We start from the raw sequence: 24,133 nt of genomic DNA, 5'->3' as shown, positions 1-24,133 counted from the left end.
GACAAATTGCACCTTTCATCCTCTCAATCAGTAATGCGAGAGACACATTTCCCTGGCTTTTACATTTGACCTAAAAGTACTAAACGTCGGAAAAGTCAAATAACGAACCATTTTTTTAAGTACTGAAAAGGTGCTGAAGTTTCGGTGTACCATGCAACACTACGTCAAACACATATTCCAATCCATTGCTCAGCTTAGCAGAGAATGCACACTCAGAGCGCCTGAGAGACAGATAGAATAATAATACATATTTCAAATAATAAATACGACATTGAAAAAAACGAAGCAAAAAACGAAATATCAACTCGTCATCTCTGCTACCTGCGTGCTGCCCGCAGAGTACCATACTATTTATTTCGACATTGGCACACTACAGCATGAATTGCGTCTTATATTCAATATTAGTAATTGCAGTGAGAAACTGCAGCTGTAGACACAAGAAAGTTTGTTATATTGTGGTAGCAACGGAACGAACCGAAATATTTTGAGCTGTAATACCTACATAGCAATGATGAAATTTTATGTGTTCAGTAGACAGAGACAGTAAAGCAATGATACTATCCGCTTCTGTTTTGCTCCAGAAAACATTGTCAGATAGGTCTATCAGTAAATGCTAATGTAAGTATTAGTGCTCAAAATATTATGGTTATATACGTTATTTTGAAATTGAGTGTCTTCAGATAGGATAGTGGTATTTTATAATGAGGATATTTCACACTGTAATGTAAGCGCTCATTAGTACTTTAGTAGTTTTTGTGACGCATGCAACAGTGATGACGTGAGAGTTGGAACATTGCCAAAACGTGGTGGATGGTTGAAAATATTTTTCACGTTGTCCCATCCCCATACAGGAAAACATAGGAGAGTGCGGAGTATAGAAATACATACAAGAGTTAATTATTACACATTTAGGTACTGTACCGCATTGTGTGACAATGTTTTTGCATTATTTTTTAATCTCACATCAATGTTTCATCTTAAACCTTCATATGGTGCTCATTTATATTCTGGACCTTCTTAGATATTTTAGACCACTGTACTGACGGAAAGCTTGCAATTTCCACTTGAAAATTATGCAACAGTGAGTTTCTTGAGTCAAAACTGTTGATTTGTAGTGAATTGCGTGAAAATTTACAGCAATACATAATTTAGACATTTTGGATAGATTTGGAGACGCTGGGTACACTGCTTAGTTTTTGCTTCATAGAACTTTAATAGTTCTACATATCCACACTTGGATTTTATGAACTTGTGGTCAATAAGTTTTGATCCAGGACATGTATAGTTTAACTTGGTGTATATATGCAATCTCTCAGTATTTCATTGCAAACAAAAAAATACAAAATTCATTTTTGCCTAGACAATTGCATTTGTGGCACTTTATTTCTTCCAAAATTATGAATATAAACTAATCTAAGTTAATATTGTAAATGGTACAAATGTCTTGCTTCATTTAAGCCATTTTTCAAGTCTGTGTGGTGTTCACATCTGGAGTTATAAAGCTTTAAATAGGGTACCGTCTAAATGGGCAAGGATTGGCCAGATTTGCCAGTCCACTGAAGGGGTTAAGGGCATACGTTTAGAGCCACTGCCTTTTTGCCCTTGATACCATTGGAAAATCCAAGGAAATCAGCAAAGAAAAAAAATTGTGGACCTCCACTTGTCCGATTCCTCCTTAGGAGCAATTTCCAAATAACTGAAGGTACCATGAGCATCGGTACAAACAATTGTATGCAAATATAAAAATCTTGGGACCACACAGACACTGCATCGTTCAGGAAGGAACATGATGGTAACATGAAATGTATGTGGAGTTGTGAAAAATTGAGTTTGACCTTGACCTTTTGACCTTTTGCCTAGGTGTATGTAAACGTTTGGCCTCAACTGTTGCTAGCTGTGCCAAAAAGCCAACTAGCTCCCCTCAGAACACAGCTAGTTTCCGCTTTAAGTTACTAGTTGCCACAAAAATGCAACTAGTTAGGTGTAACATAAAGCTAGGTCAGCTAGCTACATTTATTTTGCTCACTTGGTAAGCTTGTTATTGGCGCACTAGTTAAGCTAGCTACAATTGTACCATGCAACTAGCTAAACTTTATGGCCAGCTAGCTAAACTATTTGGTCCTCACGACCAACCAGCTTGAACTATTAGGCATCTACTAGTTGCACTAGCGACAGATTATATGCAAATTTTCTTAAGGGGACGGGCAATGGGCGTGACCACATGTCTATTTTAGACTGATGGAAGTTTACTCCTCAGTTTAACCTCTTTGCGCACATGCCAAATCTGGTCAATCCTTTCAAATTTAGGGGGAATCCTATTTAAAGCTTTATAACTCCAGGTGTGAGCATCACAGAGACTTGAAATATAGAGTAAATTAAGCAATAAGCATTTCTACTATTTACAATACTAACTTAGATTAGTTTATATTCATAATTTAGGAATAAGTAATCTGCCACAAAGGCAATTGCCTAGGAAAAAAAGCAAAAATTGTTTTTTTTTTAGTTTGCAATGAAATACTGGGAGATCCCATATATACAACAGGTTAAACTATATATGTCCTGGATCAAAAACTCTTTGAACACAAGTTGATACAATCTAAGGGTGGATATGTAGAACTACTAAAGATCTATGAAGCAAAAAGTAAGCAGTGCACCCCATATCTCCAAATCTATCCAAAATGTCTGAATTATGCATTGCTGTAAATCACAACGTAATAACGTATTTCACTACAAATCAACTGTTTTGACACAAGAAACTCACTTTTACATATTATTCAAGTGGGAATTACAAACTTTCTGTCAGTACATTATAGTTTTTGTCCATTATAAAGCATATACATGAGCCCCTTATGAATGTTTAAGATGAAACATTGATATCAGATAAAAAAATAATTTAAAAATATGTCACACAATGTGGTACAGTACCTAAATGTTTAAATGTAATGTTGTCTTGTATGGGGATGGGGTGACATGAAAACAATATTCAACCGTTCACCACGTTTGGCGATGTTCCAACTTCCAATATCATATCTGGTGCATGAAACACAAAAATTACCTAGCTTTTTTACCTTAAAATGCTACCAACAAACACTTACGTTACAGTGTGAAATATCCTCATTATGAAATGCCACTAATCTATTTTAAGACATTCAATTTAAAAAATACCGTATATAACTGAAATATTTTGAGCAGTAATACTTACATAGTGAAATGTGATGTGTTCAGTAGATAGAGACAGAGAAAGTAAATCAATGGTGTCATCCTCTTGTGCCAAGCTAATTGGCCTGGAGACCCAACTAACTGCACAATTAGCCAACTCGTTTTGCAAAAAGGCCACCTAGTTGAGCTAGCTACAATAAGAAATTTAACTAGCTAATTTAACTAGCTGCCTGACAAGGGTCACCTAGTTAAGCTGGCTGCATACTGGCACATAGTTAAGCTAGCTAGGTCACAAAACCTTTAATAAAATGCAGCTAGCTTACCTACTACCTAGGTCATTATGGCCAGCTAGTTCTACCAGTTGAACTAGCTACAGATAATATGCTAATTTGTTTAGAGGGTGGGCAGAGTGGGCGTGCCTTCTGGATTTCACCAAAGAAAATGGAATCTGTTTTAAACTGTGGAAAGGGATGTGAAATTTGTTTTACATTACATTACATTACAGGCATTTGGCTGACGCTCTTATCCAGAGCGACGTACAACAAAGTGTATAACCATAACCAGGAACAAGTGTGTCGAAAACCCTAGAGGGCAGTAGCCTACCGTTCCAAGTGCAGGGAACAACCGCATAGTTCAACTTGGACCCTGTAGGTTAAACTGATTAACACTAACACAAACAAGAACAGCAACAACGCAGTCTATGCAAAAATACAAGCAATAGTCAAGACGAGTTAAGTCACCTACAAAACAGCTAACTAGTTACAACCCAAAGCTTCAATGTAGAGATTAAATTGAGAATACGATTTCTCTCAGCATAATGACGGATTCAAAGACTAAACTCACCCGATATTGTCTTCAAATGGATCTATGCTCAAGAAAAGTAATTATACATCCTCTTAAAAAGCTTTTACTTACAAACTCTTGATAGCCTAGCATGCACTCTGGCTGGCACTGTCTTCCATTGCTTCCGTGACGCTCAGACCCTCCCCTCACTGCTAAAAACTAGACCCTACGGTGTCGGATTACTTGCGTCGCCATGGATGTCGCTTGCCGTAAAGAAGTTTACTAGATGTCGTAAAACTTAGATTTGGAGCTCCAGCTCTTCTGCACCCCACCTAATGAAAAAGTCCAAATGGTGGGCAAACAATATGGCGGACATAGGTGGTCCCAGTAGAAGTTGTAGAGCACATTCAGATGCATCAGTCGATTAAGTTTTGTGTTGATCTGACTTACGGTGTGGGAGTTATGACCTTTTAAACATGACCCTTTGTTATAGCGCCATCATCTGGCCGACATAGGTGATTTGTAGTGCCTGAGTAGTGGGGAGCCATAGGAACCGACCTACCAAATTTGGTTGGACTACAACTTATGGTTGCTGAGCCTCAGACATTTTAACGGATAAAACTTCCACGCCCTAACTAAAAAGTCAAAATGTCGGGCAAACAATATGGCGGACATAGGTGGTCCCAATGACAAAGTTGTACAGCACGTTCACATTTTAAAGTAAAGTGGCCATATTTTGCGGTGGTTAAGTCAGTTTAAAAACAGGCGGTTGTTAAATGAATTCATCGGTTGTTAAATGAATTAATCATCATTCAGCATTTAATGGTTCTGGACATGTATGACTATAATAATTCATGAAAAATTAAATTTTATGCCAGTAGATGGAATCCACATAAAGTCTGTTAGTGTACACTACTAAATTTGGGGATGAGGCACTTATAATAGCCTATTAAAAACTTTTTTTCAATTAAGTTTCTACCTCGCTTATTTTTTGGATGTAATGTCGGCCCCTTTTAATGTCTATAATTTGCACTCAAAAAGCCAGTTTCCCTGCTGGGCTGCATTTATTTTTGACTGCACAATATAAATATTTCCACTCATTTATTATTGTTGCATTATTAAATTTTATTGGTATCCATGTTTTGATTTTAATTATATAAATTGAATAGCCTTTTTCCTTAATTTAATGATTCCTCAGTTTTAAATTAGTTGCATGCACTTCACATTGAATACAAATTAATTATGTCCAAAAATATATTAAAAAGATTAAGCTGAACATGGTGGAAAAATTTGGTGATCTATTACCCTACACATATACAGTCTTACAGTGAGCACCATAATTCATTGGACAGTGACACATTTTTTTGTTATTTTGGTTTTGTACTCAAGCACTTTGAGTTTGAAAGGATGCAATGACAATGAGGATGAAGTGCAGACTGTCAGCTTTAATTTGAGGGTATTTTCATACATCGGATGAACCGTTTAGAAATTATAGAACCTTTAGTACATAGTCCCCCCCATTTTCGGGCATCAAAAATATTGGACAGTTTAACGTAATGTAGAATAAAGTAATAATTTTTAATATTTGGTCGCATATCCTTTGCATGCAATGGCTGCTTGAAGTCTGCGACGCATAGACATCACCAGACGCTGGGTATCTTCCCTGGTGATGCTCTGCCAGGCCTGTACTGCAGCCATCTTCAGTTCCTGCTTGTTACGGGGACTTCTTGCCTTCAGTCTCCTCTTCAGCATGTAAAATGCATGTTCAATTGGATTCAGATCTGGTGATTGACTCGGCCAGTCAAGGATTTTCCCATTTTTGGCCGTCAAAAACCCCTTCGTTGCTCTAGCAGTATGATGAAGTGCCGTCCAATGAGTTTGGAGGCATTTGGATTTATCTGAGCAGATAAGATATTTCTGTAGACTTCAGAATTCATTGTTCTACTTCTGTCTGCAGTCACATCATCGATGAAGACAAGTGAGCCCGTTCCACTGGCAGCCATACAGTCTACCGGGTCTTTTGACATAATTGAGTTCACCAGTTGTTTTTTTCTTGTTAATGATGAACCAAACTGTTGACTTGGGCATGCCGAGGGTTTTTGCAATGTTCCTGATTGATTGATTTTAATTTTTGAGCCTTATGATGGCCAGCTTACTTTGCATCGACACTGCTGTCTTCCTCATGTTGTCACACCCCAACAACAATCTCCAAAGGCAATTGCAAAGTCTAGAATCAAGACTAGACATCAACAGCTCTCTTCTGCAAAAGGTGCTGTCATTTCTAAACGGTTCATCCGATATGGATGGAAATACCCTCAAATTAAGGCCGACAGTCTGCACTTCAATTTCATTGTCTCCTTTCAAACTCAATGTGCTAGAGTACAGAACCAAAATACCAAAAAAATGTGTCACTGTCCAATGAATTGTGGTGCTCACTGTATATCCAAACACCTGCAAGGATGTTAGCAGTTCACTTACAGAATTCTGTAGGATAATAATAATAATAATAATAATAATAATAATTATTATTATTATTAGGGGTCCAAGCAGCGAAGCTGGTGGAACCGTATTGTATCTTTCAGAACACGTCTCCTGTCTGTTCTGGCCCCACGATGGTGGAATGACCTCCCTGTGGAGGTCAGAACAGCTGAGACTGTGACCCATTTCAAACGACGACTGAAGACCCACCTCTTCAGGCTGCACCTCTCCCCATCCCTCCCTTCCCCCCTGTAAATGACTAAACTTAGGGTTGTAACTAGGCAGCTGTTTCATAGGTGACTTAGGCGCATCAACTGTCTTAACGACTACTTGTATTTTTATTTATTTTTTCCATAGATTGCGTTGTGGCCGTTCTCGTTGTTAGTGTTAATCAGTTTAACCATCAGGGTCCAAGTTGAACTATGCGGTTGTTCCCTGTACTTGGACCGGTACTTTTCTCTAGGGGTTTCGTCATACTTGTTCCTGGTTATGGTTATACACTTTGTTGTACGTCGCTCTGGATAAGAGCGTCTGCCAAATGCCTGTAATGTAATGTAATATTCCGTAGCAACAAGATTAACCTGACATGAGCCCTAACATATGCCAATACAGCAGTGAAAACACTGCTCACTGAATAACGAAATAAACAAGACAAAAATTATACTATGTTACAGTCAATATCTGGGACTAAACATTGAATAAATATACAATCTTACCATTGGTTTTACGCGGAGAGATGTCCCTTTTGCAACTGAGTGGGCATATATTGTCTTGGACAATCTGTTTGTGAAATAGACGCGCATTTGTGATTCCTGGGTCGGCTACCTTCAAAAATAGCTGTGCGTAATACCACACCTGATGCTTACCGCGTTGTCGCCCTTTTTAGTACAATTTGGCTTGATTGACAATTCATTTATTCAGTAGGTGAGAGTATAAGCTTTCTAACGATGTGTAACATGTCTGATTTTGCATTTGGAATAGCGTTTTATAGGTCAGCGTAACCAAACATTTTCTCATCTGCCAATTTCTAAATAAATAGATGCGCAGCACGCAGGTCACGAGTTGATATTTCGTCTTTTGTTTGTTTTTTCTCAATGTTGTATTTATTATTTGAAATGTGTATTTATGTGTTATTATTCTATCTGTCTCTGAGGCGCTCTGAAATGTGCATTCTCTGCTAAGCTGAGCAATGGATTGGAATAGGTATGTGTCTGACGTAATGTTGCATGGTATACCGAAACTTCAGCACTTTTTCTACTTACCAAACCGTTTCTTTTTTTTATTTTTTTTATTAGAATTTTACGACGTTCGGTAGTTTTGCGTCAAATGTAAAAGCCAGGGAAAATTGTCTCCCGCATTACTGATTGAGAGGATGAAAAGTGTAATTTGTCAGAATCTTCGCTAGATGGCAGTAGCAACTAAGGTTGGCAAGTGAGGTGACGTGCGCTTGTGCATTCCCCTTCGTTGATACAGCGCAAGCTTAGACTCAGTTCACTTCAGTAGCAATAGCTGTTCTAATTTGTAAATATTTTATTATAGGAAGATGCTGTATTGTTATTGAAATATGCTGTTTTTAGATCTATTTTAAAGTGAAAGACCTGTTTAAAGATAATTTACTTTACAATTGTTAAATTTTTTAAATGTATTTAATATAGTTTTCTATGGTTTAGTGTTGTAACACTATAGGCCTATGCTTATTGATATGTTGAACAGGCTTCAACTTAAAGGTTGTTAATAAACCAGGTTTTTAATAAACCGTGAATTCGAAAATGAGGTCAACCCTTTTGGACATTACGTTTCTGATCTATTAAGGTAATTTCAGTATTGTTAGGTACCAAGCATTGATTCAGTATCCTTTCAGTATCGAGTATCGTGATACTAAACCTGGTATCGGTATCAAAGTCAAAATTTTGGTATTGTGACAACACTAGTGTGATACCTTTTTTACTTGCGGCATGGAAGCGCTGAAGCTGTAAATACACGCCGGGCCATCTAAGTGTTACGACATCCCATCTAAGTGTTACGACATAGTAAAGGCCTTCACGGGAAACGGCCAGGACACATCCATGACGACACAACTAAGTCATCCGACAGCATCTCTTAGCACAAAATTGGCCATAAGTCATCAATATTTTATACAATCATCATGATATTCACTAGATATGTTGGGTGAAGGCATATGATCATAAGGAAAAAGCCATTTTAAAATCGCTCCATAGGGGGCGCGATGGTGCCAGTGATTGGACCCCTCCCAACGCCGCTTGCGGCTTTAATTATATTATTATTATTGTTGTTGTTATTATTATTATTATATTCAAAGAAAGAAATTCATTGATTTTTTCCCAATGTTCAAAGACTTTTCACAATATTTTGTAGGAAAAATGTAACATTGATCATTCACTGCCTTCTGAAACAATTCTTAATCCTTGATAAAGATTAACAAATTAAGATGCATAAATGATGCATTGTTAAAAAGGATTTGATGCAATTAACTCAAAAAACACAATTCATACCCCTGCTTGCAATAGCTATTTTGTCCCTTTAACATAAGTAACACAGCTGAGTTTTCACCACTGATGTGTGCAAAAAAAGCAACTTTTTACTTCACAAACGGCAAAATAATTATCTCAATTAGCCATTCCAATGCCGAGAAATTAACCTAAAACCAAGCTACAACTAGCCTCTCCAAGATCTACATCATGACTTTTGCCCATGCTTGGAAACCCCATATACGTTGCAGTAATCATACAGTGTCGAGTTCTTGAGGCTCATTTCCTTTCTAACGTAGCTTGACTTCCTTCTTGCTGAAACTACGACCTAGCTAATTCTGCTTACTGACTTTCACTATGCGTTTTCATGTAGCGCATAAGTGGAAGCTTTGCGCACACTTTATTGGAGCTTTGTTTATCGGCAAATGCTTTGAATGAAAGGCACTGCAGTAGTGATAAAGGGCACTATTATTGTAAATCATTTATGATTCGATTTTAGATTTTTTATTTACTCCTTGTGAGCTCTCACTCTGTTGTGATCAGGTGGTTTACTGCTGACAAGCCTGATATACAGCAGATGATCCTAGATGTACTGCTGCGCTTTGGATTATTGTCCTGTTGTATGTTTTAGCTTTTGGCTAAGCTTTAGCTGTTGGACTGGTGGTCTTGCATTTTCCTCTAGAATATGTTGGTATAGAGAGAAAGGCATGTTGCATTCAATGATTGCGAGGCATCCAGGTCCAGTGGCTGCAAAACAGCCCCAAATTATCACCCCTCCACCACCATAACAGGTGGCATAAGGTTCTTCTGGTGATATGTGGTGTTTCGTTTTCACCAAACAATATGCAATATGGCCAAAACAACTCCACTTTGATCTCATCTGTCCAGAGGGCAGTATTCCAAAAGGCGTGCACTTCATGCAGGTTCAATTTTGGAAATGTAAGCCATGCTGTATTGTTCTTTTTGAAGATGAGGGGGTTTGTCCTGGCTACCCTACCATGAAACCCATACTATTTTAAAGACCCTTTGCAGTCAAAATCATGATTTTAAAATGCTTATATTATAACCAAAGACTATAAGGTTACTTACACACTGATTTTAAAAGTATTTCATACATGTATGTAATGAATTAGATTTTTTTCCCTAAAAACCATACAATGCTCAACATTGCCGCCTGGCGGAGTATTTGGTATTGGTGGTTTTGAGACTAAATTTGTGACGTTGTGAATTTCTAATTTGCATTGACCAATGTGCAGTGGCCAAAACACTCACCCAGTATGAATATTTATATAGTGTGTGCTCCCAAGTTCAAAGCCGGTTGAACGGACCAGTTTTGGTAAGCATCCGTTTGGGCTAGATGACGTTCTGCTATTAATTGGATCAAGCCTATAACCTATAACGTTACCGTTAATCTCATCTCCCCAATTTACTTGCTGTCTGGCTATTTACTTGCTGTCTGGCTATAGATAATTTTGCTAATGTACCAATGAGCTGTACTTATCTTGTGTAAATATAGCTAACGTTAGCTGGCGAGTGTAACGTTACTTTATTCTCCAGACTGTTATAACGTTACTGCCGCAAAAAAAAACGATCGATAATGTTATGTGCTAACGTAGGGTATCCTATAACATTAGGCTCCTATATTGTAGGCTGTAAGCAATGGGCTCATATATACACGGCTCAATATTTCTAATGCTGTCATTGCTGTACTCGTTATCCATTATTGCGGTCATATGATAAGTAGCTAACGTTAGCTAACAACTGACGTTACGTGGAGTAAGCGCTGATCCAGGTCAGTGGAAGTGAGCAGCCCGGGCTGTCAATCAAAAGTGAATGCATAAATGATTAGGACAGAAATGACACGCCCAGCCAGTCTTGAGTTTGCTATATTAAGAAATTCAGGTTTTACATCAAAGCAGGTTTTTTATCTTTTCAAAGTCTAATAAGTAGAAACGAATACATATATATTGTAATATAGTAACTAAAGGAACAATTTTAATGTAAGGAAGGGGAGGCTGCGCAGGGACTTTAATTTTTTTCCTAATGGTGGAGTCATGAACTCTAATATTTACTGTATCGACAGAGGCCTATAGATCCCCATACGTAGTTTTAAGCTTTCTTGCAGTTTTTCTGTGCAACATATCGTCTGATCTTGGGGTAAATTTTCTTGGATGCTCACCCCTGGGTAGTTTGGCAACTGTCTTGAATGTTCTCCAGTTTTAAGTGACCTTCCTCACAGTGAAGTGATGGACTTATTGTTAGATGGCAAATATCTTGTGTTATCCTGAAAAAGAAACCATTGTAAAACTGTCCCACAACCACAGGAAGAACTCAATACAACTTGAGAAACCAGTTTCCCTGACTACAGTGAAGGGACAACTATGATATGCCTCCCTAAAATGATGTGTATGTGAGAAAAAGCCCTTGCTATGTGCTGTTAACAAGCTGAAAGGACTCCATTGGCTAAGCGCCATCAACACTGGACCAAAAATAATTGGGAAAAGGCAGGTACACTTCCTTTTAGACCAGCAGATTGTAGTTTCCATTTCGCTGTAGTTGGGGGATCTGGTTTCTGTCTAGTTGCATTGAATTCTCCTTGTAGTTGTGGTGCAGAAGATATTTGTCTTCTGCCTCTGATGTTATCTTTCTTCTTCCTGGTCTTCTCCTGTTAACATTACTGCCCACCTGCTGGACCGTTCTGAGTGTGTACTGAACACTGCATTTGGATATCTTAAGCTTCTTTGCAATTTCTTGCAGGAAGTAACTTTGCCACAATTTGTTTACTTGGCTCTGCACACTGAAGCCTAACTCCCTCTTCTTTACCATATTTCTTTACAGGCCAATGGTATTAGGCTACCTGTGGTTAAAAAAAAGAAACTTAAGGTAGATACTGTAAGATTTCCTCCCTCCCAGACCTCCACCTTCCAATTCCAATGATTGGGTAGACTTCCAATAATGTGTTTAATTGTAATTAAAGCCAAAGAAAAATGTGCATAAATTGTCCAAATTCTTCTTGACCTGAAGTTAAAAAAAAAAAAAAAAACGCTGGTGGCCTATACTTTTGGCCTGTATTGTTTGTCATAATGTGTGACATCATCTAATTGACAGAGGTGAACATTTTCACATCACTGCATGTTTCCGCATAAAATATGGATAATCTGAGTTGTTTTCTTCATTTTTTTGTCATAAAATGCTGGACAGTGTATGTTTTCAGAGGGACTCAAAATACCACAAAATCCCAAGCTTATTTTTTGGTTTCACACCCTGTAACTACCATCAGATGTAGTCTCGAAAGGAGAATGTATTTTAATCTATTGCCAGGTATGTGTAGGGCTGTGCTTGAAATGTCCTGTGGATAAAACCAGCTGAATTCAGGGAAAGTGCTGGCAGGAGCTGGGAAATTATTCCTGACCTGCTGTCTTGTGTTTTTGAAAATGCTAAAAAAACTAAAACTCAGCGACACTCTTGAAAGTAGATTATTGATGCCCTTAGTTTATGATTTGTGAGTAATAAATCAATTAATCTCACTCCCCAATCCTCATGTTCCCAGCTGACAACCATGTTTGAGAAACTGAGCAGCACCAACAGGCTGCTGGAGGAGGAGATGCATGAGCTGGCAGACAAGAAGGAGAGTGTTGCCCATTGGGAGGCACAGATCACTGAGATCATCCAGTGGTGAGTGGCACATGCCTTGATCAGCCATTAATCCAGCAGAAGTTTTGCTACCATGGGCAGAACATTTCTTGCTTTGCAGAAACACCTAATGGCTAATGGTATATGGTTGTGTTTTATCATCACGATTACATTAACATTTTGTGTGTGTGTGTTGGGGTGTGGTTCTATACAGGGCTTTTTGACGTATTTTGTATAAATTCAGAATATAGTACCATTAATTAAATGATGTGGAAGAGATCCCATAATTTCAAGGAATATATGGTAGGTAGACTGCCATATATTTTCAAAGGCGATGTAAAGACTGCTTTACTGTCTAGATTTTGCAATCTGTTCACCAGTCATACAAGCCAAACTCACTCTTTCACTTTAACTTATTTCCAGTTGTAGCCCTGTGGTCAAGATAAGGGCCTGGATTTAGGCAACATTTTTCTTAAACTTACTTTCAAATAAATGCAAGTGTTTCTTCACACAATTTGCTGAGTTAATTTTGATCATTGTTGAACTCACCAAATAACTTCGTAACTTTTTTATGTGAGTCAAAGGTTGAATCCACACCAAGGTCAGTGTAACCTGACCTGAGTAGTAAGGCACACTTGTCCTACTCCTACAGGGTGAGTGATGAGAAAGATGCACGGGGCTACCTGCAGGCCTTAGCCACAAAGATGACCGAGGAGCTAGAAGGTCTGAGGAACTCCAGCCTCGGTACTCGTGCCACAGTGAGTCACTGCCCCAGGATGTCCCAGAATCCAGACAATCAGATCTTGAACAATTTGACCATACTGTTTGCGAGCAGAAATTACACCAGATAAGATTTGAGGGATATTTGAACAAGGCTTATTTGGTACCTGTCTCCTCTAACTATACAACCTTTTCTTAGTTTGCTGCATTTATTGATGTGAATCATTGCTTTTGCTACTGATGTAGATCCACTTTCACAGAGCTGATGTGATTAGTTGGAAGATATTTCTTGCATCCTTTTTCAGGACATGCCCTGGAAGATGCGGCGCTTCGCCAAGCTGGACATGTCAGCCCGGCTGGAGCTGCAGTCTGCGTTGGATGCTGAGATCAGGGCCAAGCAGGCCATCCAGGATGAGCTCAACAAAGTCAAGGCTGCCAGCATCTCCACTGAATGGTAGGTCCAGGTTTCTGAAATCCCTCTGATGAGAACTCCAGGCGAAAATGTCCATTGTTCGATATTATTGTCCTTGTTTTAAGATTATGATCTATCTCATTTGTCATATATAATCCATCAGCACACAACAAAGAAAATGTACAGAACCCCACCCCAAACAGTGATATACTGAATAAATATTTACTTCAATTGGAGTTTTGTATATGCTGACAAAGTTGGTTCTCCTTTAAAGCATTCAGCAGTTATGTCCTTAGAGCTGCATTTAAAGCTGTGATTAAAGCTCCCTTTCCTCTGTACTCCGGGAGGTGGTTGAAGTAATGTAGAGGGCAACTGGTTGGTTCAGTAGCGCAAGAAGTGTCTGATGTGTGATTCAAGTCCTTTACCTCACCAGCAAACTGCAGGAGTCTCAGAGTAAGAATCAGGACTTGTTGTCTGAGATTGAGAGGCTGAAGAAAGAGACAAAAGAGCTGCGCTTGGGGAAAGGTGAGAGCGGGAGATGGGGGGTTGGTGGTGGGGGGGGGTTCTGACACCCAAAGTTAAGATCAGCTTTTATTACTTGAAAGAGATCCACCAGCCACAATATTAATAGGTGAATTAATAAGGGACACACAACACAAGCATCATAATAATGTACCTTAAATTTGATATCATGTTTCAGTCCATTACACTCATATGCAAGTACTGCACATCACTACTCAGGACAGAGCCTTTTAATGTCTGTGTATGTGCATCAGCTGTATATGAAAATGAATAATACAGTGCACAAGAGATTTTTTCTCACCACCATTTGAGGGTTTTCTCCCCACTGGGAGTTTTTACCTTATGTACTTGCTGTTTGTCTGGTCTGGTTTTTTCTGTGTTTGCACTTTTTGTTCTGTTTCTTGCCTTGCTACTGTGTAAAACTTCCCTGTAAAAAGTGCTATACAAAGTTACATAGTTTGAATATTAGAGTGGGTTGAAATAGATGTTGGGGGGTCTGCAACCCCCCCCCCCCCACAGGGAATTTAAAGTACTGCTATGAAAATTTCTGGTGAAATCTAAGGGGAAAATGGTACAAATTACTGAACAATAAGGCTTGGCGTTTGTCATGTAAAATATTGGCTGAAGTTGTGGAGCATTCATGCAATGTTGTTGAAAATCATGGAAAACTGGAAAAAAAGGCAGAAGAAATACTTGGGTACTATTGCAGTACCTGTGGGCTCCAGAAATAAAACAGCTTTGTTTATTGCTTCATTTTTGGGAAGAGAAAAAGCATATTTCCTTCGCAAAATCGCATGTTTTTATTTTGGCCAATCTGTATTCTGGTTCTATGATGTGTGAGTCCATGTGCAGGCTGCATTGGAAGGCTGCTGCTTTATCTTTCCCAAACTGTTAGTTGTCTGGAAACAATACAAAGTGTTTGAAGTGGACATTAAAGGTCTTTTTTTCAACCTGGGTCTTACTTTCATAAAGTTTTTCATCATTCCTATCGGTTTTGATAGTATTGTATGTACAGTTGAGCCAAAAGTTCATATACACGTAGGCTAAACATATTAAAACTTTAAACTAGATGTTTTTCACAACTCTGCACATTTCATGTTACCATACATTTCTTTTGCAAAGTCAATTAGGGCATCTATTGTATTCACATCAGAGATAATTTTAAAACAATTGATTAGAGACAGATTTATTTCAGCTTTAATTCACTATATCAGAATTCCCGTGGGTCAAAAGTTTACATACACCAAGTTGACTGAAATTGATGTAATGACTTTTTAGAAGCTTCTGATTGGCCAATTGTCATAATTGTGAGTTAATTGTGAGTTAAATGGCACTTGTGGCTATATTTAAGGGTCTCCATTTAGAACCACTGCCGTTTTGCCCTTGATAGGGCAACTCAGCTAAGACCTCAGAAAAAAAGTTGTGGACTTCCACAAGTCCGGTTCCTCTTTTTGTTTTTTTTCCTTAGGAGCAATTTCCAAACAACTGAAGTTACCATGAGCATCTGTTCAAACAATTGTATGCAAATATAAAAATCTTGGGACCACACAGAAACTGCATCGTTCAGGAAGGAGGCACAAATTAAAGTTACAATCTTGAAGATTTCAGTTTCGTTCTCTATGGCGGTGCCAATGGCGAGAAGCGGTAATTTCAGGTGCATTTTTGGACCTCACTTCCCATAGATCCAACTGGATCCAACCATTGTCGCCTGTGTGATGTCAGTCAGTTGGCACCTGGGCCACGCCAACTATAACACTTATTATTTACTGAATAAAAAATGGTTGTTATAAAAGTAATGTTATGTACATACTCATTCATTGTCTAACATTAGGCTAACTTAAACTGTCTTTACACTGCCGAGCCGGGTTAAAATGCTGGAGCAGATCTGGGGTAGAATTAGTGATGATAAATTTCCACACACGTTCTTTATCCACCGTTTGCCCGGTGTGAACATCTTCACACTGCAGAGAAGAATTTGCGGGATTCGCTGTGGCTCGTGCAGTTATGTATCTCGTGCACAATAAACAGTCTTTTTCGTGAATGACTGTTGTGTACTATTTTTGAAACAACTGCCTTACAAAATGTTACCTCTGGTGTTTCTGGTTTTGCTAGCTAAGCTGTTTGAGAATAAAGCTGAGCTGAGTGTTAAATTAGCAATCAGTACAAGACGAGTAAAACAAAAACAAAGGAGATTTAATCAAAAAGGGCATCAAGGCTGAAGGAACATATGAGGAAGCGTAATAAAATAATAACAACGCTAATCCATACTGCCGTATTCTTTTATTTAGTTTTCTCAGACTTGACATCTTTACACAGAAATCAGACCCGGCTCTGTTCCACCTATACCCTGGCTTTATTCCGATCAATATATTTATGAACTTGATGGCAATGTAAATAACGGTAATGTTAAGGCCAGTTCAGATCAATGATTCGCAACGAGACAAAACTGTTTTAGAATGTTGCAGAGAAAATTGCAGCGGTGTGAACTGGTTAGTTGCAGAGTGTCTGAAGCCGTTGCCTGGGGTCTCAAAAGACCCACCTTGTCAAATCGCCAAGTGCAGTTTTAGAACATTTACAATCAGACGTCTTGGAATTTTGCAAGTTGCATCCAGTCTCGTTGCGAATCATTGATCTGAACTGGCCTTTAGTTAGCTACATTGCAACGTTGCAACAAGGTAGCATTGCATTCGAGAGACGGTTTGCGAGGTCGGTACTGGTCAGTAGCGTTAGCTAGTGTTTTTTCTAATTGTTAGCTGACATTAGATTGTGTTAATTACATTAGCTAGCTAGCTAACGCAACGTTACCTGATATGAGAGATGGATACTGTGCGCAGCGTTGTCTAAACTAATGTTGCCTTTTTTTGCATGGTCCGGTAGCTAGCGTTAGCTGTGCAAATAGCTATGTAATTTAGTAACGTTACATTGTCATCAAATGTAATACGAAATCTACATCAACAAATAATATGACCTCTCATGTTACACAAAAACTTTTTAGGGTTCCATAACTTTCTCTGTTATTGTAACGCTAGCAGGCACCGTAAAAAAAACAGTACGCCGCTCCCACACAAGTGAGTTGAAGAGCCAGCCTGTTGCGTTAGCTCCGCCTACCCTCTCTGGCAGAACAACCACTGATGGGTGATGGAAAACACGTCACTAACTATGTGCCGCTTGTGAATTTTTCCGGGAATGTCGCCACAGACACCCAGTTCTTTAATCATAAATTGTTAATAATAATAATAATAATAATAATAATAATATAAATTAATATAATAATAGGCTCAATCACCATTGTGTTACCTAATTCGGCGATAGATAGTGACTTAACAGACATTTATTTTAATGAAAATCTTCGAGATTATTACTTTAACTTTGATGGCTGACTAATATACTATATTTATACAAATAAATGTCAACATTAACATTAATTTTTATTTCCCAATAAACAGGTTTAGATGAACTGAACTTGAAGGTACATTGAACCTGTAGCCTATGCCCCATAGACGCTGTGGTGAAGCTACTGGCATAGAGGGAAAAAAAATATCTAAAAAGCTATAACTTGAAAATGAAGCAGTTGTGTAAAATACAATCAGAACCGATAGGGTTGAGGAAAAATATTATGAAAATAAGCCCCTGGTAAAAAAAACAAAAAACAAAAAACGGACCTCCAATGTCTGGTTCACAAGGCTGACATTTTGGGAAAGATATAGCAGCAGAATTCCAATGCAGCTTGAGCATGCATGCTCACATTTCTTACATCCGGAATACAGATTGGTCAAGGTCTGTCGATCCCCAATCATGTGTCATGTAGCGAAAACTGGCCGGTTCACTGCCGATCAATTGTGCACCCTTAATTTCCAGCCATAATGAGGTTTTATCCATGTTGTACTGTCATCATTGCTACAGTAGTGCCTCTCAATTACCCATTCCCAGATAAAATGAAAATCTTCTAGTGATATGAATCAAGAAATACGAATTCATGAAATACTTATTTTAAAAAATATACTTATTTAGAGGTTGGTGTATTGCACCCCACAGCTTGTGTACTTTCTGCAATACATTTGTATTTCTGTCCTATCTGTATAGGTGCCTCTCACCTTCCCTTGTCACAAGCAAAATGTTAATTGAGTAAAACTGTGATACTAGTTTGGTGGCTTTTAGAAGCTGCATTGTAACTGCTTGGAAGTCCATTCATGCACTTTACTTTTGATTCACCCTTGATACCTTTTAATGTGCACAGCATTGGAAAACATTAATTAGTGTATGGTAAATTCTCATGCTGCTGTACTGAGGGGTTGATGCCCTATCAGAACCAGCAGTATTTTTTGTTCACTACCCTGCTCTTTTGTAGGTGTGAAGCACCAGGACTCCCAGAACTCATTTCTTGCATTTTTGAATGCTCCTACCTCAGCCCTGGATCAATTTGACGTAAGTATTGAAAGATTTCTTTCCACAATAATGCTCAGTTGATGACAGTTGTCATTTGTTCACCTCTCTGGAAAAGACTTGACAGTCAACTGCTTGATTTCTAATTATTTAGTGGTAATAGATTATTCGATTGAAAATAGAAGTCTAAATGTTTTCCAAGGCTGGCTTTGCCATTAAATGTCAAAACATTTTAATCATAGCCTTTCTGCATTCTACATTTCTACATATGCATTTCAATTTTTTTCTTTTTTATTTGATCATCTTTTGTTTCATATTCTGTTCTGTCAGGATTCAATCTCTTCTTTCACCTCCTCTTTAATTAAGTTTTGGGATTTTTTCCCCAAAACAAACTAAATTTAGACAAGTGTAGTTGTATGTTTAAATAACAAATATATCTCCCTTTTGTTGGGGCTGTTGGGCAGAATGGCTAATCTAATGTCTGTGAAAGAGGATGAGTTATCCTGTATTGGAGGGTGGATTTAGTGTGCAGTAGTGGTTACAAGCTTCATATTCCCTGTGGAATGTGCAAACTGAGGGTAACCTGTCCTGGTCGTGGAAAGTGATTGTGTCTGCTGTTGTTTTTTTTTGTTTGTTTTTTGTTTTTGTTTTTCACATTACAATTAGCAATCAGTATTGACCAAAGAAACCAAATGAGATGAGTTAACTGTGTAATCAACTGCTTTTGAAGTGCTGAGCAACAAAAACCAGTATAGACGCTTTCATCGGACGCACGCACATTGCCAAGGTTATGTGCTTGGCCCGAAGTTAACTTCCGCTCTGAGTTTATTTGTTATTGGGTTTGTGTTTACTGGCTAATATGGCACCGATTACAAACGGAGTGAAAGTTAAACTGATGAGCAGACTGACGTTGGGCTCAGGTTTTGGTGCTGTGGGGTGCACCCTGGAACAAATGCCATTTCGAAAATTAGTTAAAAAAAATACATTATTTAACTTTGTAACCACACTAGGGAATTGTGAAACGAATTGCTTGAATCCCTGTGATTATTATCGCTGGTGCTTGCCGATTGGTACTTTGTATTTTTGAGAAATAACTGGACATCGTTACCTATTAGAATGTAAGTCCTGTAAAAATACACATAAAAAACTGTATAAATAAAAAAATCAACTTCATACATATACATTTAGTAATCCTAATACAGCCTTATTTACTATATCAACTTTAAAACAAGCAACACGCTCGTAATTATCTCATCGCGACCCATTAAAGCCAATGGCGCAGACATTGCTCCAAACTGCTTTCCTAATGGCTATTTTGCGTCCTGCGACTTGGGTTACAACTGTGAATATGTACGGATTCCTAGACGTGCTGATAGTGACCACCCTTTCTCATATTAACCTCATATACACAAGACAGTAAGGACACACATACATTATGCTAGCAAATTTATGTCAAGTTCCATTCATTTATATGGGGTGGTCGATACACATCCCCTTGGCAACCAAAAGCTAGCACTGGACCACCTCTGAATTATTTTCCGGCACAGAAAAAAAAAATCATGAAAGTACTGAAATAATAACCACGGAAGGATAACAAGAACATTTTTTCCTACATAACTAGGTACAGGTTGTTACCGATATTTCGCCTATTAGATATATATAGTTGGAAATCAGTTTTCCTGTCTGTCGAACGAAGGTGGTCGAATAGGTGCTCTCACTCTAGCACTGACTTTGTTTCAGGTAACAAACTCATGATAAGCAATAGCTAATAGCTAGCTGACCAGTAACAAGCCTTCAATAGTTATGAATTAGCTAACTAAATTGATTGTAGCTAGCTAGCTAAACGTAGCTAACATTGTATAAATTGTACACAATGACGTTAGATCAATGCTAGTAGTTGATACGCTTTAGCTACATTTTGAACTAACGTTATGATACCTGTTTTCAATGACTTGACAGCGTTACATTGCCTGATCATTTTTTGTTGTGGTAACCTAGCAAGATGACCCAAGTTATTAAGAGTCACGATGTTTTTCCATCAATGCATGCTATACAAATAAATAACCTACAGTGATTGCATTGGCTACACATATTTCCCACTAGCCCCAGTTTGTGTCTCATGTAATCATCGTTTTTAAGCAAGGTCATAGAAAGAGTGCACTTTTTACACAGGAATGTGCATGTAACCAGAATAGTTGTGGATTATGCAAGGAATGTATGATGCTCAGCAAGGTGCAATACTGTCAACACTATCTGTTTCTGTCACGTTTTTCTGGTAGTTTAACGTTATCGCATTTTAGTTTGACCAAGTAACGGTTCTTTTCTTCGACTGGTAACCCCAAATAATACTGGCTAGACATAGTTTTAACTAGCTAGCTAATGTAATTTACATTTTATTTATTTTGCTTATTATCAGAAATAGTCTAGAGGGACTCTGTTGTTATTGATTGTTTGCGGAAATTGGAAAGTTAAGTTAGGGCCAGAACAATGCACATGCGTAGTAACGTTTGTTATGCCTCCGCGACGGCACAGCCGTGGCCGGAGGTATTATGTTTTCGGATTGTCTGTTCGTCCGTCCGTCCCGATTCTCTTGAACGCGATATCTCAGGAACACCTTGAGGGAATTTCTTCAAATTTGGCACAAACATCCACTTGGACTCAAGGATGAACTGATTAGATTTTGGTGGTCAAAGGCCAAGGTCACTGTGACCTGACAAAACATGTTTTTAGCCATAACTCAATAATTCATACGCTAATTATGACAAAGTTTCACACAAATGTCTAATAGGATAAAATGATGACGTGATGACATTTTATATCCAAATGGTCAATCTAGCCAGGAAAAGGTACCAGGGAAGGAGTGAATTATCACATGCATGAAGCCTTTCCTCCTGGCTAGACCCCATTGTTTAGAGATTGTATTTAAGCTGTGCCCTTTCAAATGCAAGCTATCCCCGAGCAACCCTGGGTGACTAGAAATTATAATATGTGAAGAGTCATTGATCTAGCCAGGAAAAGGAACCAGGGAAGGAGTGAATTATCACATGCATGAAGCCTTGATGAAGTGATGACATTTTATATCTAAACTGGCTACTGGTTGGCGGTGGCATACAACTGCGAGGCGGTATTTCTAGTTTATTGAAAGCGTCTATACCGTATGGGTATCAAGGACCAGAGATATTTCCCAAAATATAGTGACCTGCACAAGAAAAATGAATACTAAAAAACAAAAAGAATTGAAGCCTGCCCACTAATGTAATGCTGCTCTTATAAATTTTAATAGTACACACACACAAAATGGTGCCCATTAGGGAAGATGTCAAATACGAATACCATATTCAGCTACACTCGAATAATGCATTCTCTCCTCCTGAATTTTGCCAATATTACTCAGATTTTGATCTTTTTCCCCACCTCTTTGATGTGATTTGCTCAGCGCCAAATTTCTCAATTAGCCTTATACACACACCTGCAGAGAGACGTGAGTGAGAGTTTCCCTTAAAACTAGGTAGGCCAGAGTGATGCCATAGGGCTTTAGGGACGTTAAAATTAAAATTTCTCCTACGCCCTAAATACTATATCCTCCTCCTTCCATGACTTTCCTAATATTAGAAAAAAGAATCGATTCAATATAGAAATACTGGCAGTTTGTGCCATTTTCTTCACAGAACCCCATATCCAGACAATCAACAACAGGTACTTTTACCTAGGTGCGAACGTGTCGCTGTGTACTCCAGCACGCTGTTCAGTAAATGAATGACCTGTATTTTGATGAAGAATTTCCAAATCAAGTACTATCAAAACTAATTTCACTCATGTAATCACACAAAATACATTCACTGCAATCATGTGATGAAGTTGATAAAGCCTTTAGGGTGGGGATGTATAATTGTGGATGCTGTAGGTATATAAATTATAGGCTCAGGACTCTGCAAGGTAGATTCCATTGACATATTTTTAGGTGTTCATTGAAACTGAGACTTTTAATAAACTGAATGGAGCAGCTTCATGACAACTGCATGAAATGTAACTGATTTGTGCGCATGTGGTCTCTGCAAACACCAAGGTTGCGTGTTCTCTGTGGAATTGATAAGGGGAGAGCAACAGTGCATAGGTTATGTAAAAGCACACTTCAAGGAGAAGGGAGGGAGAAATGTGCTGAATTTGTTGACTGAAGAGATGACTTAAAATATTTCTCTTTGTATTTCTTTAACTATTTTTTTCCATTTTGAGTTTTGTCATGCACACTAGCACTTTTCTCACTGTTCCTGTAATATGCCTTGATACATTTTGTCTTAGCCTATATAACAAAACCTCTATAATTTGGAAATACAAACGTTGAAATTGATTCATTTGTGTCCTTTATTTCAAGAAAATAGTTGTTTTTTGCCATTTTCTCCCCAATTTAGTCATTATACCAATTCCCCGTGTGTATCACAGTCCTGGTCGATGCGCTATCCTCTGTCGGTCTGGGGAGGATGTAGACTACCACATGCCTCCTCTGATACATGTGGAGTTGCCAGCCGCTTCTTTTCACCTGACAGCGAGGAGTTTCACTGGGAGAGCGTAACGCGCGCGGAGGTTCACGCTATCTCCCCCAGATCCCCTCCCTGCTGAACAGGCACCCCAACCAACCAGTAGGAGTCGCTAATGCAACGATCAGGATTCATACCCTCACCGGCTTCCCACCTGCGGACACTGCTAATTGTGTTCGTAGGAACGTCTGACCAAGCCAGAAGTACCGCTGCCAGGGATTGAACCTGAGTCTCTGTGGTGGTAGGCGAGTGCTTATACCTCTACTCTACCCAGACGGCCCCTCGAGAAAATAGTTTTGCAATATATGATTTTGTAATCTTCATGAAATTAGGTTGTTGCTGTTGCAGAAATCAATGCTGCAATGCAGGATGTCTGACACTGCTGGACTTCAGCGTGACAGAAGTAGGTGGTGAAAAAGGTTGTTGGTTAATGACACACCCAGTGCTGACTCATGTGGCTTATGCAAATCAAACATTCAGGTAAAGTGGGGCTTCAGCAAAGAGGGGAGAAAAAGTATTCTGTAGTTTTTTGTTTCATTAGGAGTTCATAGCACACAGTAGTTCTCAACTTCATTATGAACTACTGTATGCTATGCTATTATAAAAGCATTTTTTCTATTTTTAACTGACTTCATTGTCCCTCAGGTAGGTGGGGTTCATGCAGTTCATACTGTGCAGTTCAGAGTAAGGATGAGTAACTATGTTTTGATTTATAACATATAACAGTAAGATATAGGTCATTGTTAAACTCAGCTTTAAAAAGCAAATTACCTGTTGTTAAACTGGATTATTATTGATGTCATTGTAAAACCATGACTTTAATGCTTTAGTATCTCAACCATTCCAGTGCCAGTGATTATAATGGTAAAATGCACTACCACGCCCACTGCCAGTTTTTTATCCGAGTACGACTTGGTTGAACAAATACAGATGCAAATATAAACAGTAGCATCTCCCACCACCCCGAGTGCCCATGTGTAAAATTTACAACAGGAGCATTATGGTAATGGGCAGAATGT

General features: G+C 38.5%; 1 protein-coding gene across 8 annotated transcripts in view; it reads left to right on the top strand.

The window, feature by feature from the left end:
• The window catches only part of LOC135257857 (serine/threonine-protein kinase MRCK alpha-like), a 377,275-nt gene that overhangs the window by 240,559 nt on the left and 112,583 nt on the right, over window positions 1-24,133 (top strand). For all 8 annotated transcript variants that reach the window (XM_064341039.1, XM_064341035.1, XM_064341036.1 and 5 more), the window contains 5 exons: window positions 12,460-12,584; window positions 13,195-13,300; window positions 13,568-13,716; window positions 14,108-14,199; window positions 18,545-18,621. In XM_064341039.1, the coding sequence (XP_064197109.1) occupies window positions 12,460-12,584; window positions 13,195-13,300; window positions 13,568-13,716; window positions 14,108-14,199; window positions 18,545-18,621 (549 nt within the window). The remainder of the gene's footprint in view (window positions 1-12,459; window positions 12,585-13,194; window positions 13,301-13,567; window positions 13,717-14,107; window positions 14,200-18,544; window positions 18,622-24,133) is intronic.

This window comes from Anguilla rostrata, chromosome 6, assembly GCF_018555375.3.
Source record: "Anguilla rostrata isolate EN2019 chromosome 6, ASM1855537v3, whole genome shotgun sequence".
In the NCBI taxonomy this organism is placed as follows: Eukaryota; Metazoa; Chordata; class Actinopteri; order Anguilliformes; family Anguillidae; genus Anguilla; species Anguilla rostrata.
Note: the sequence above shows the minus strand (reverse complement) of the source record. Positions and strands in the feature narration are given on the sequence as shown.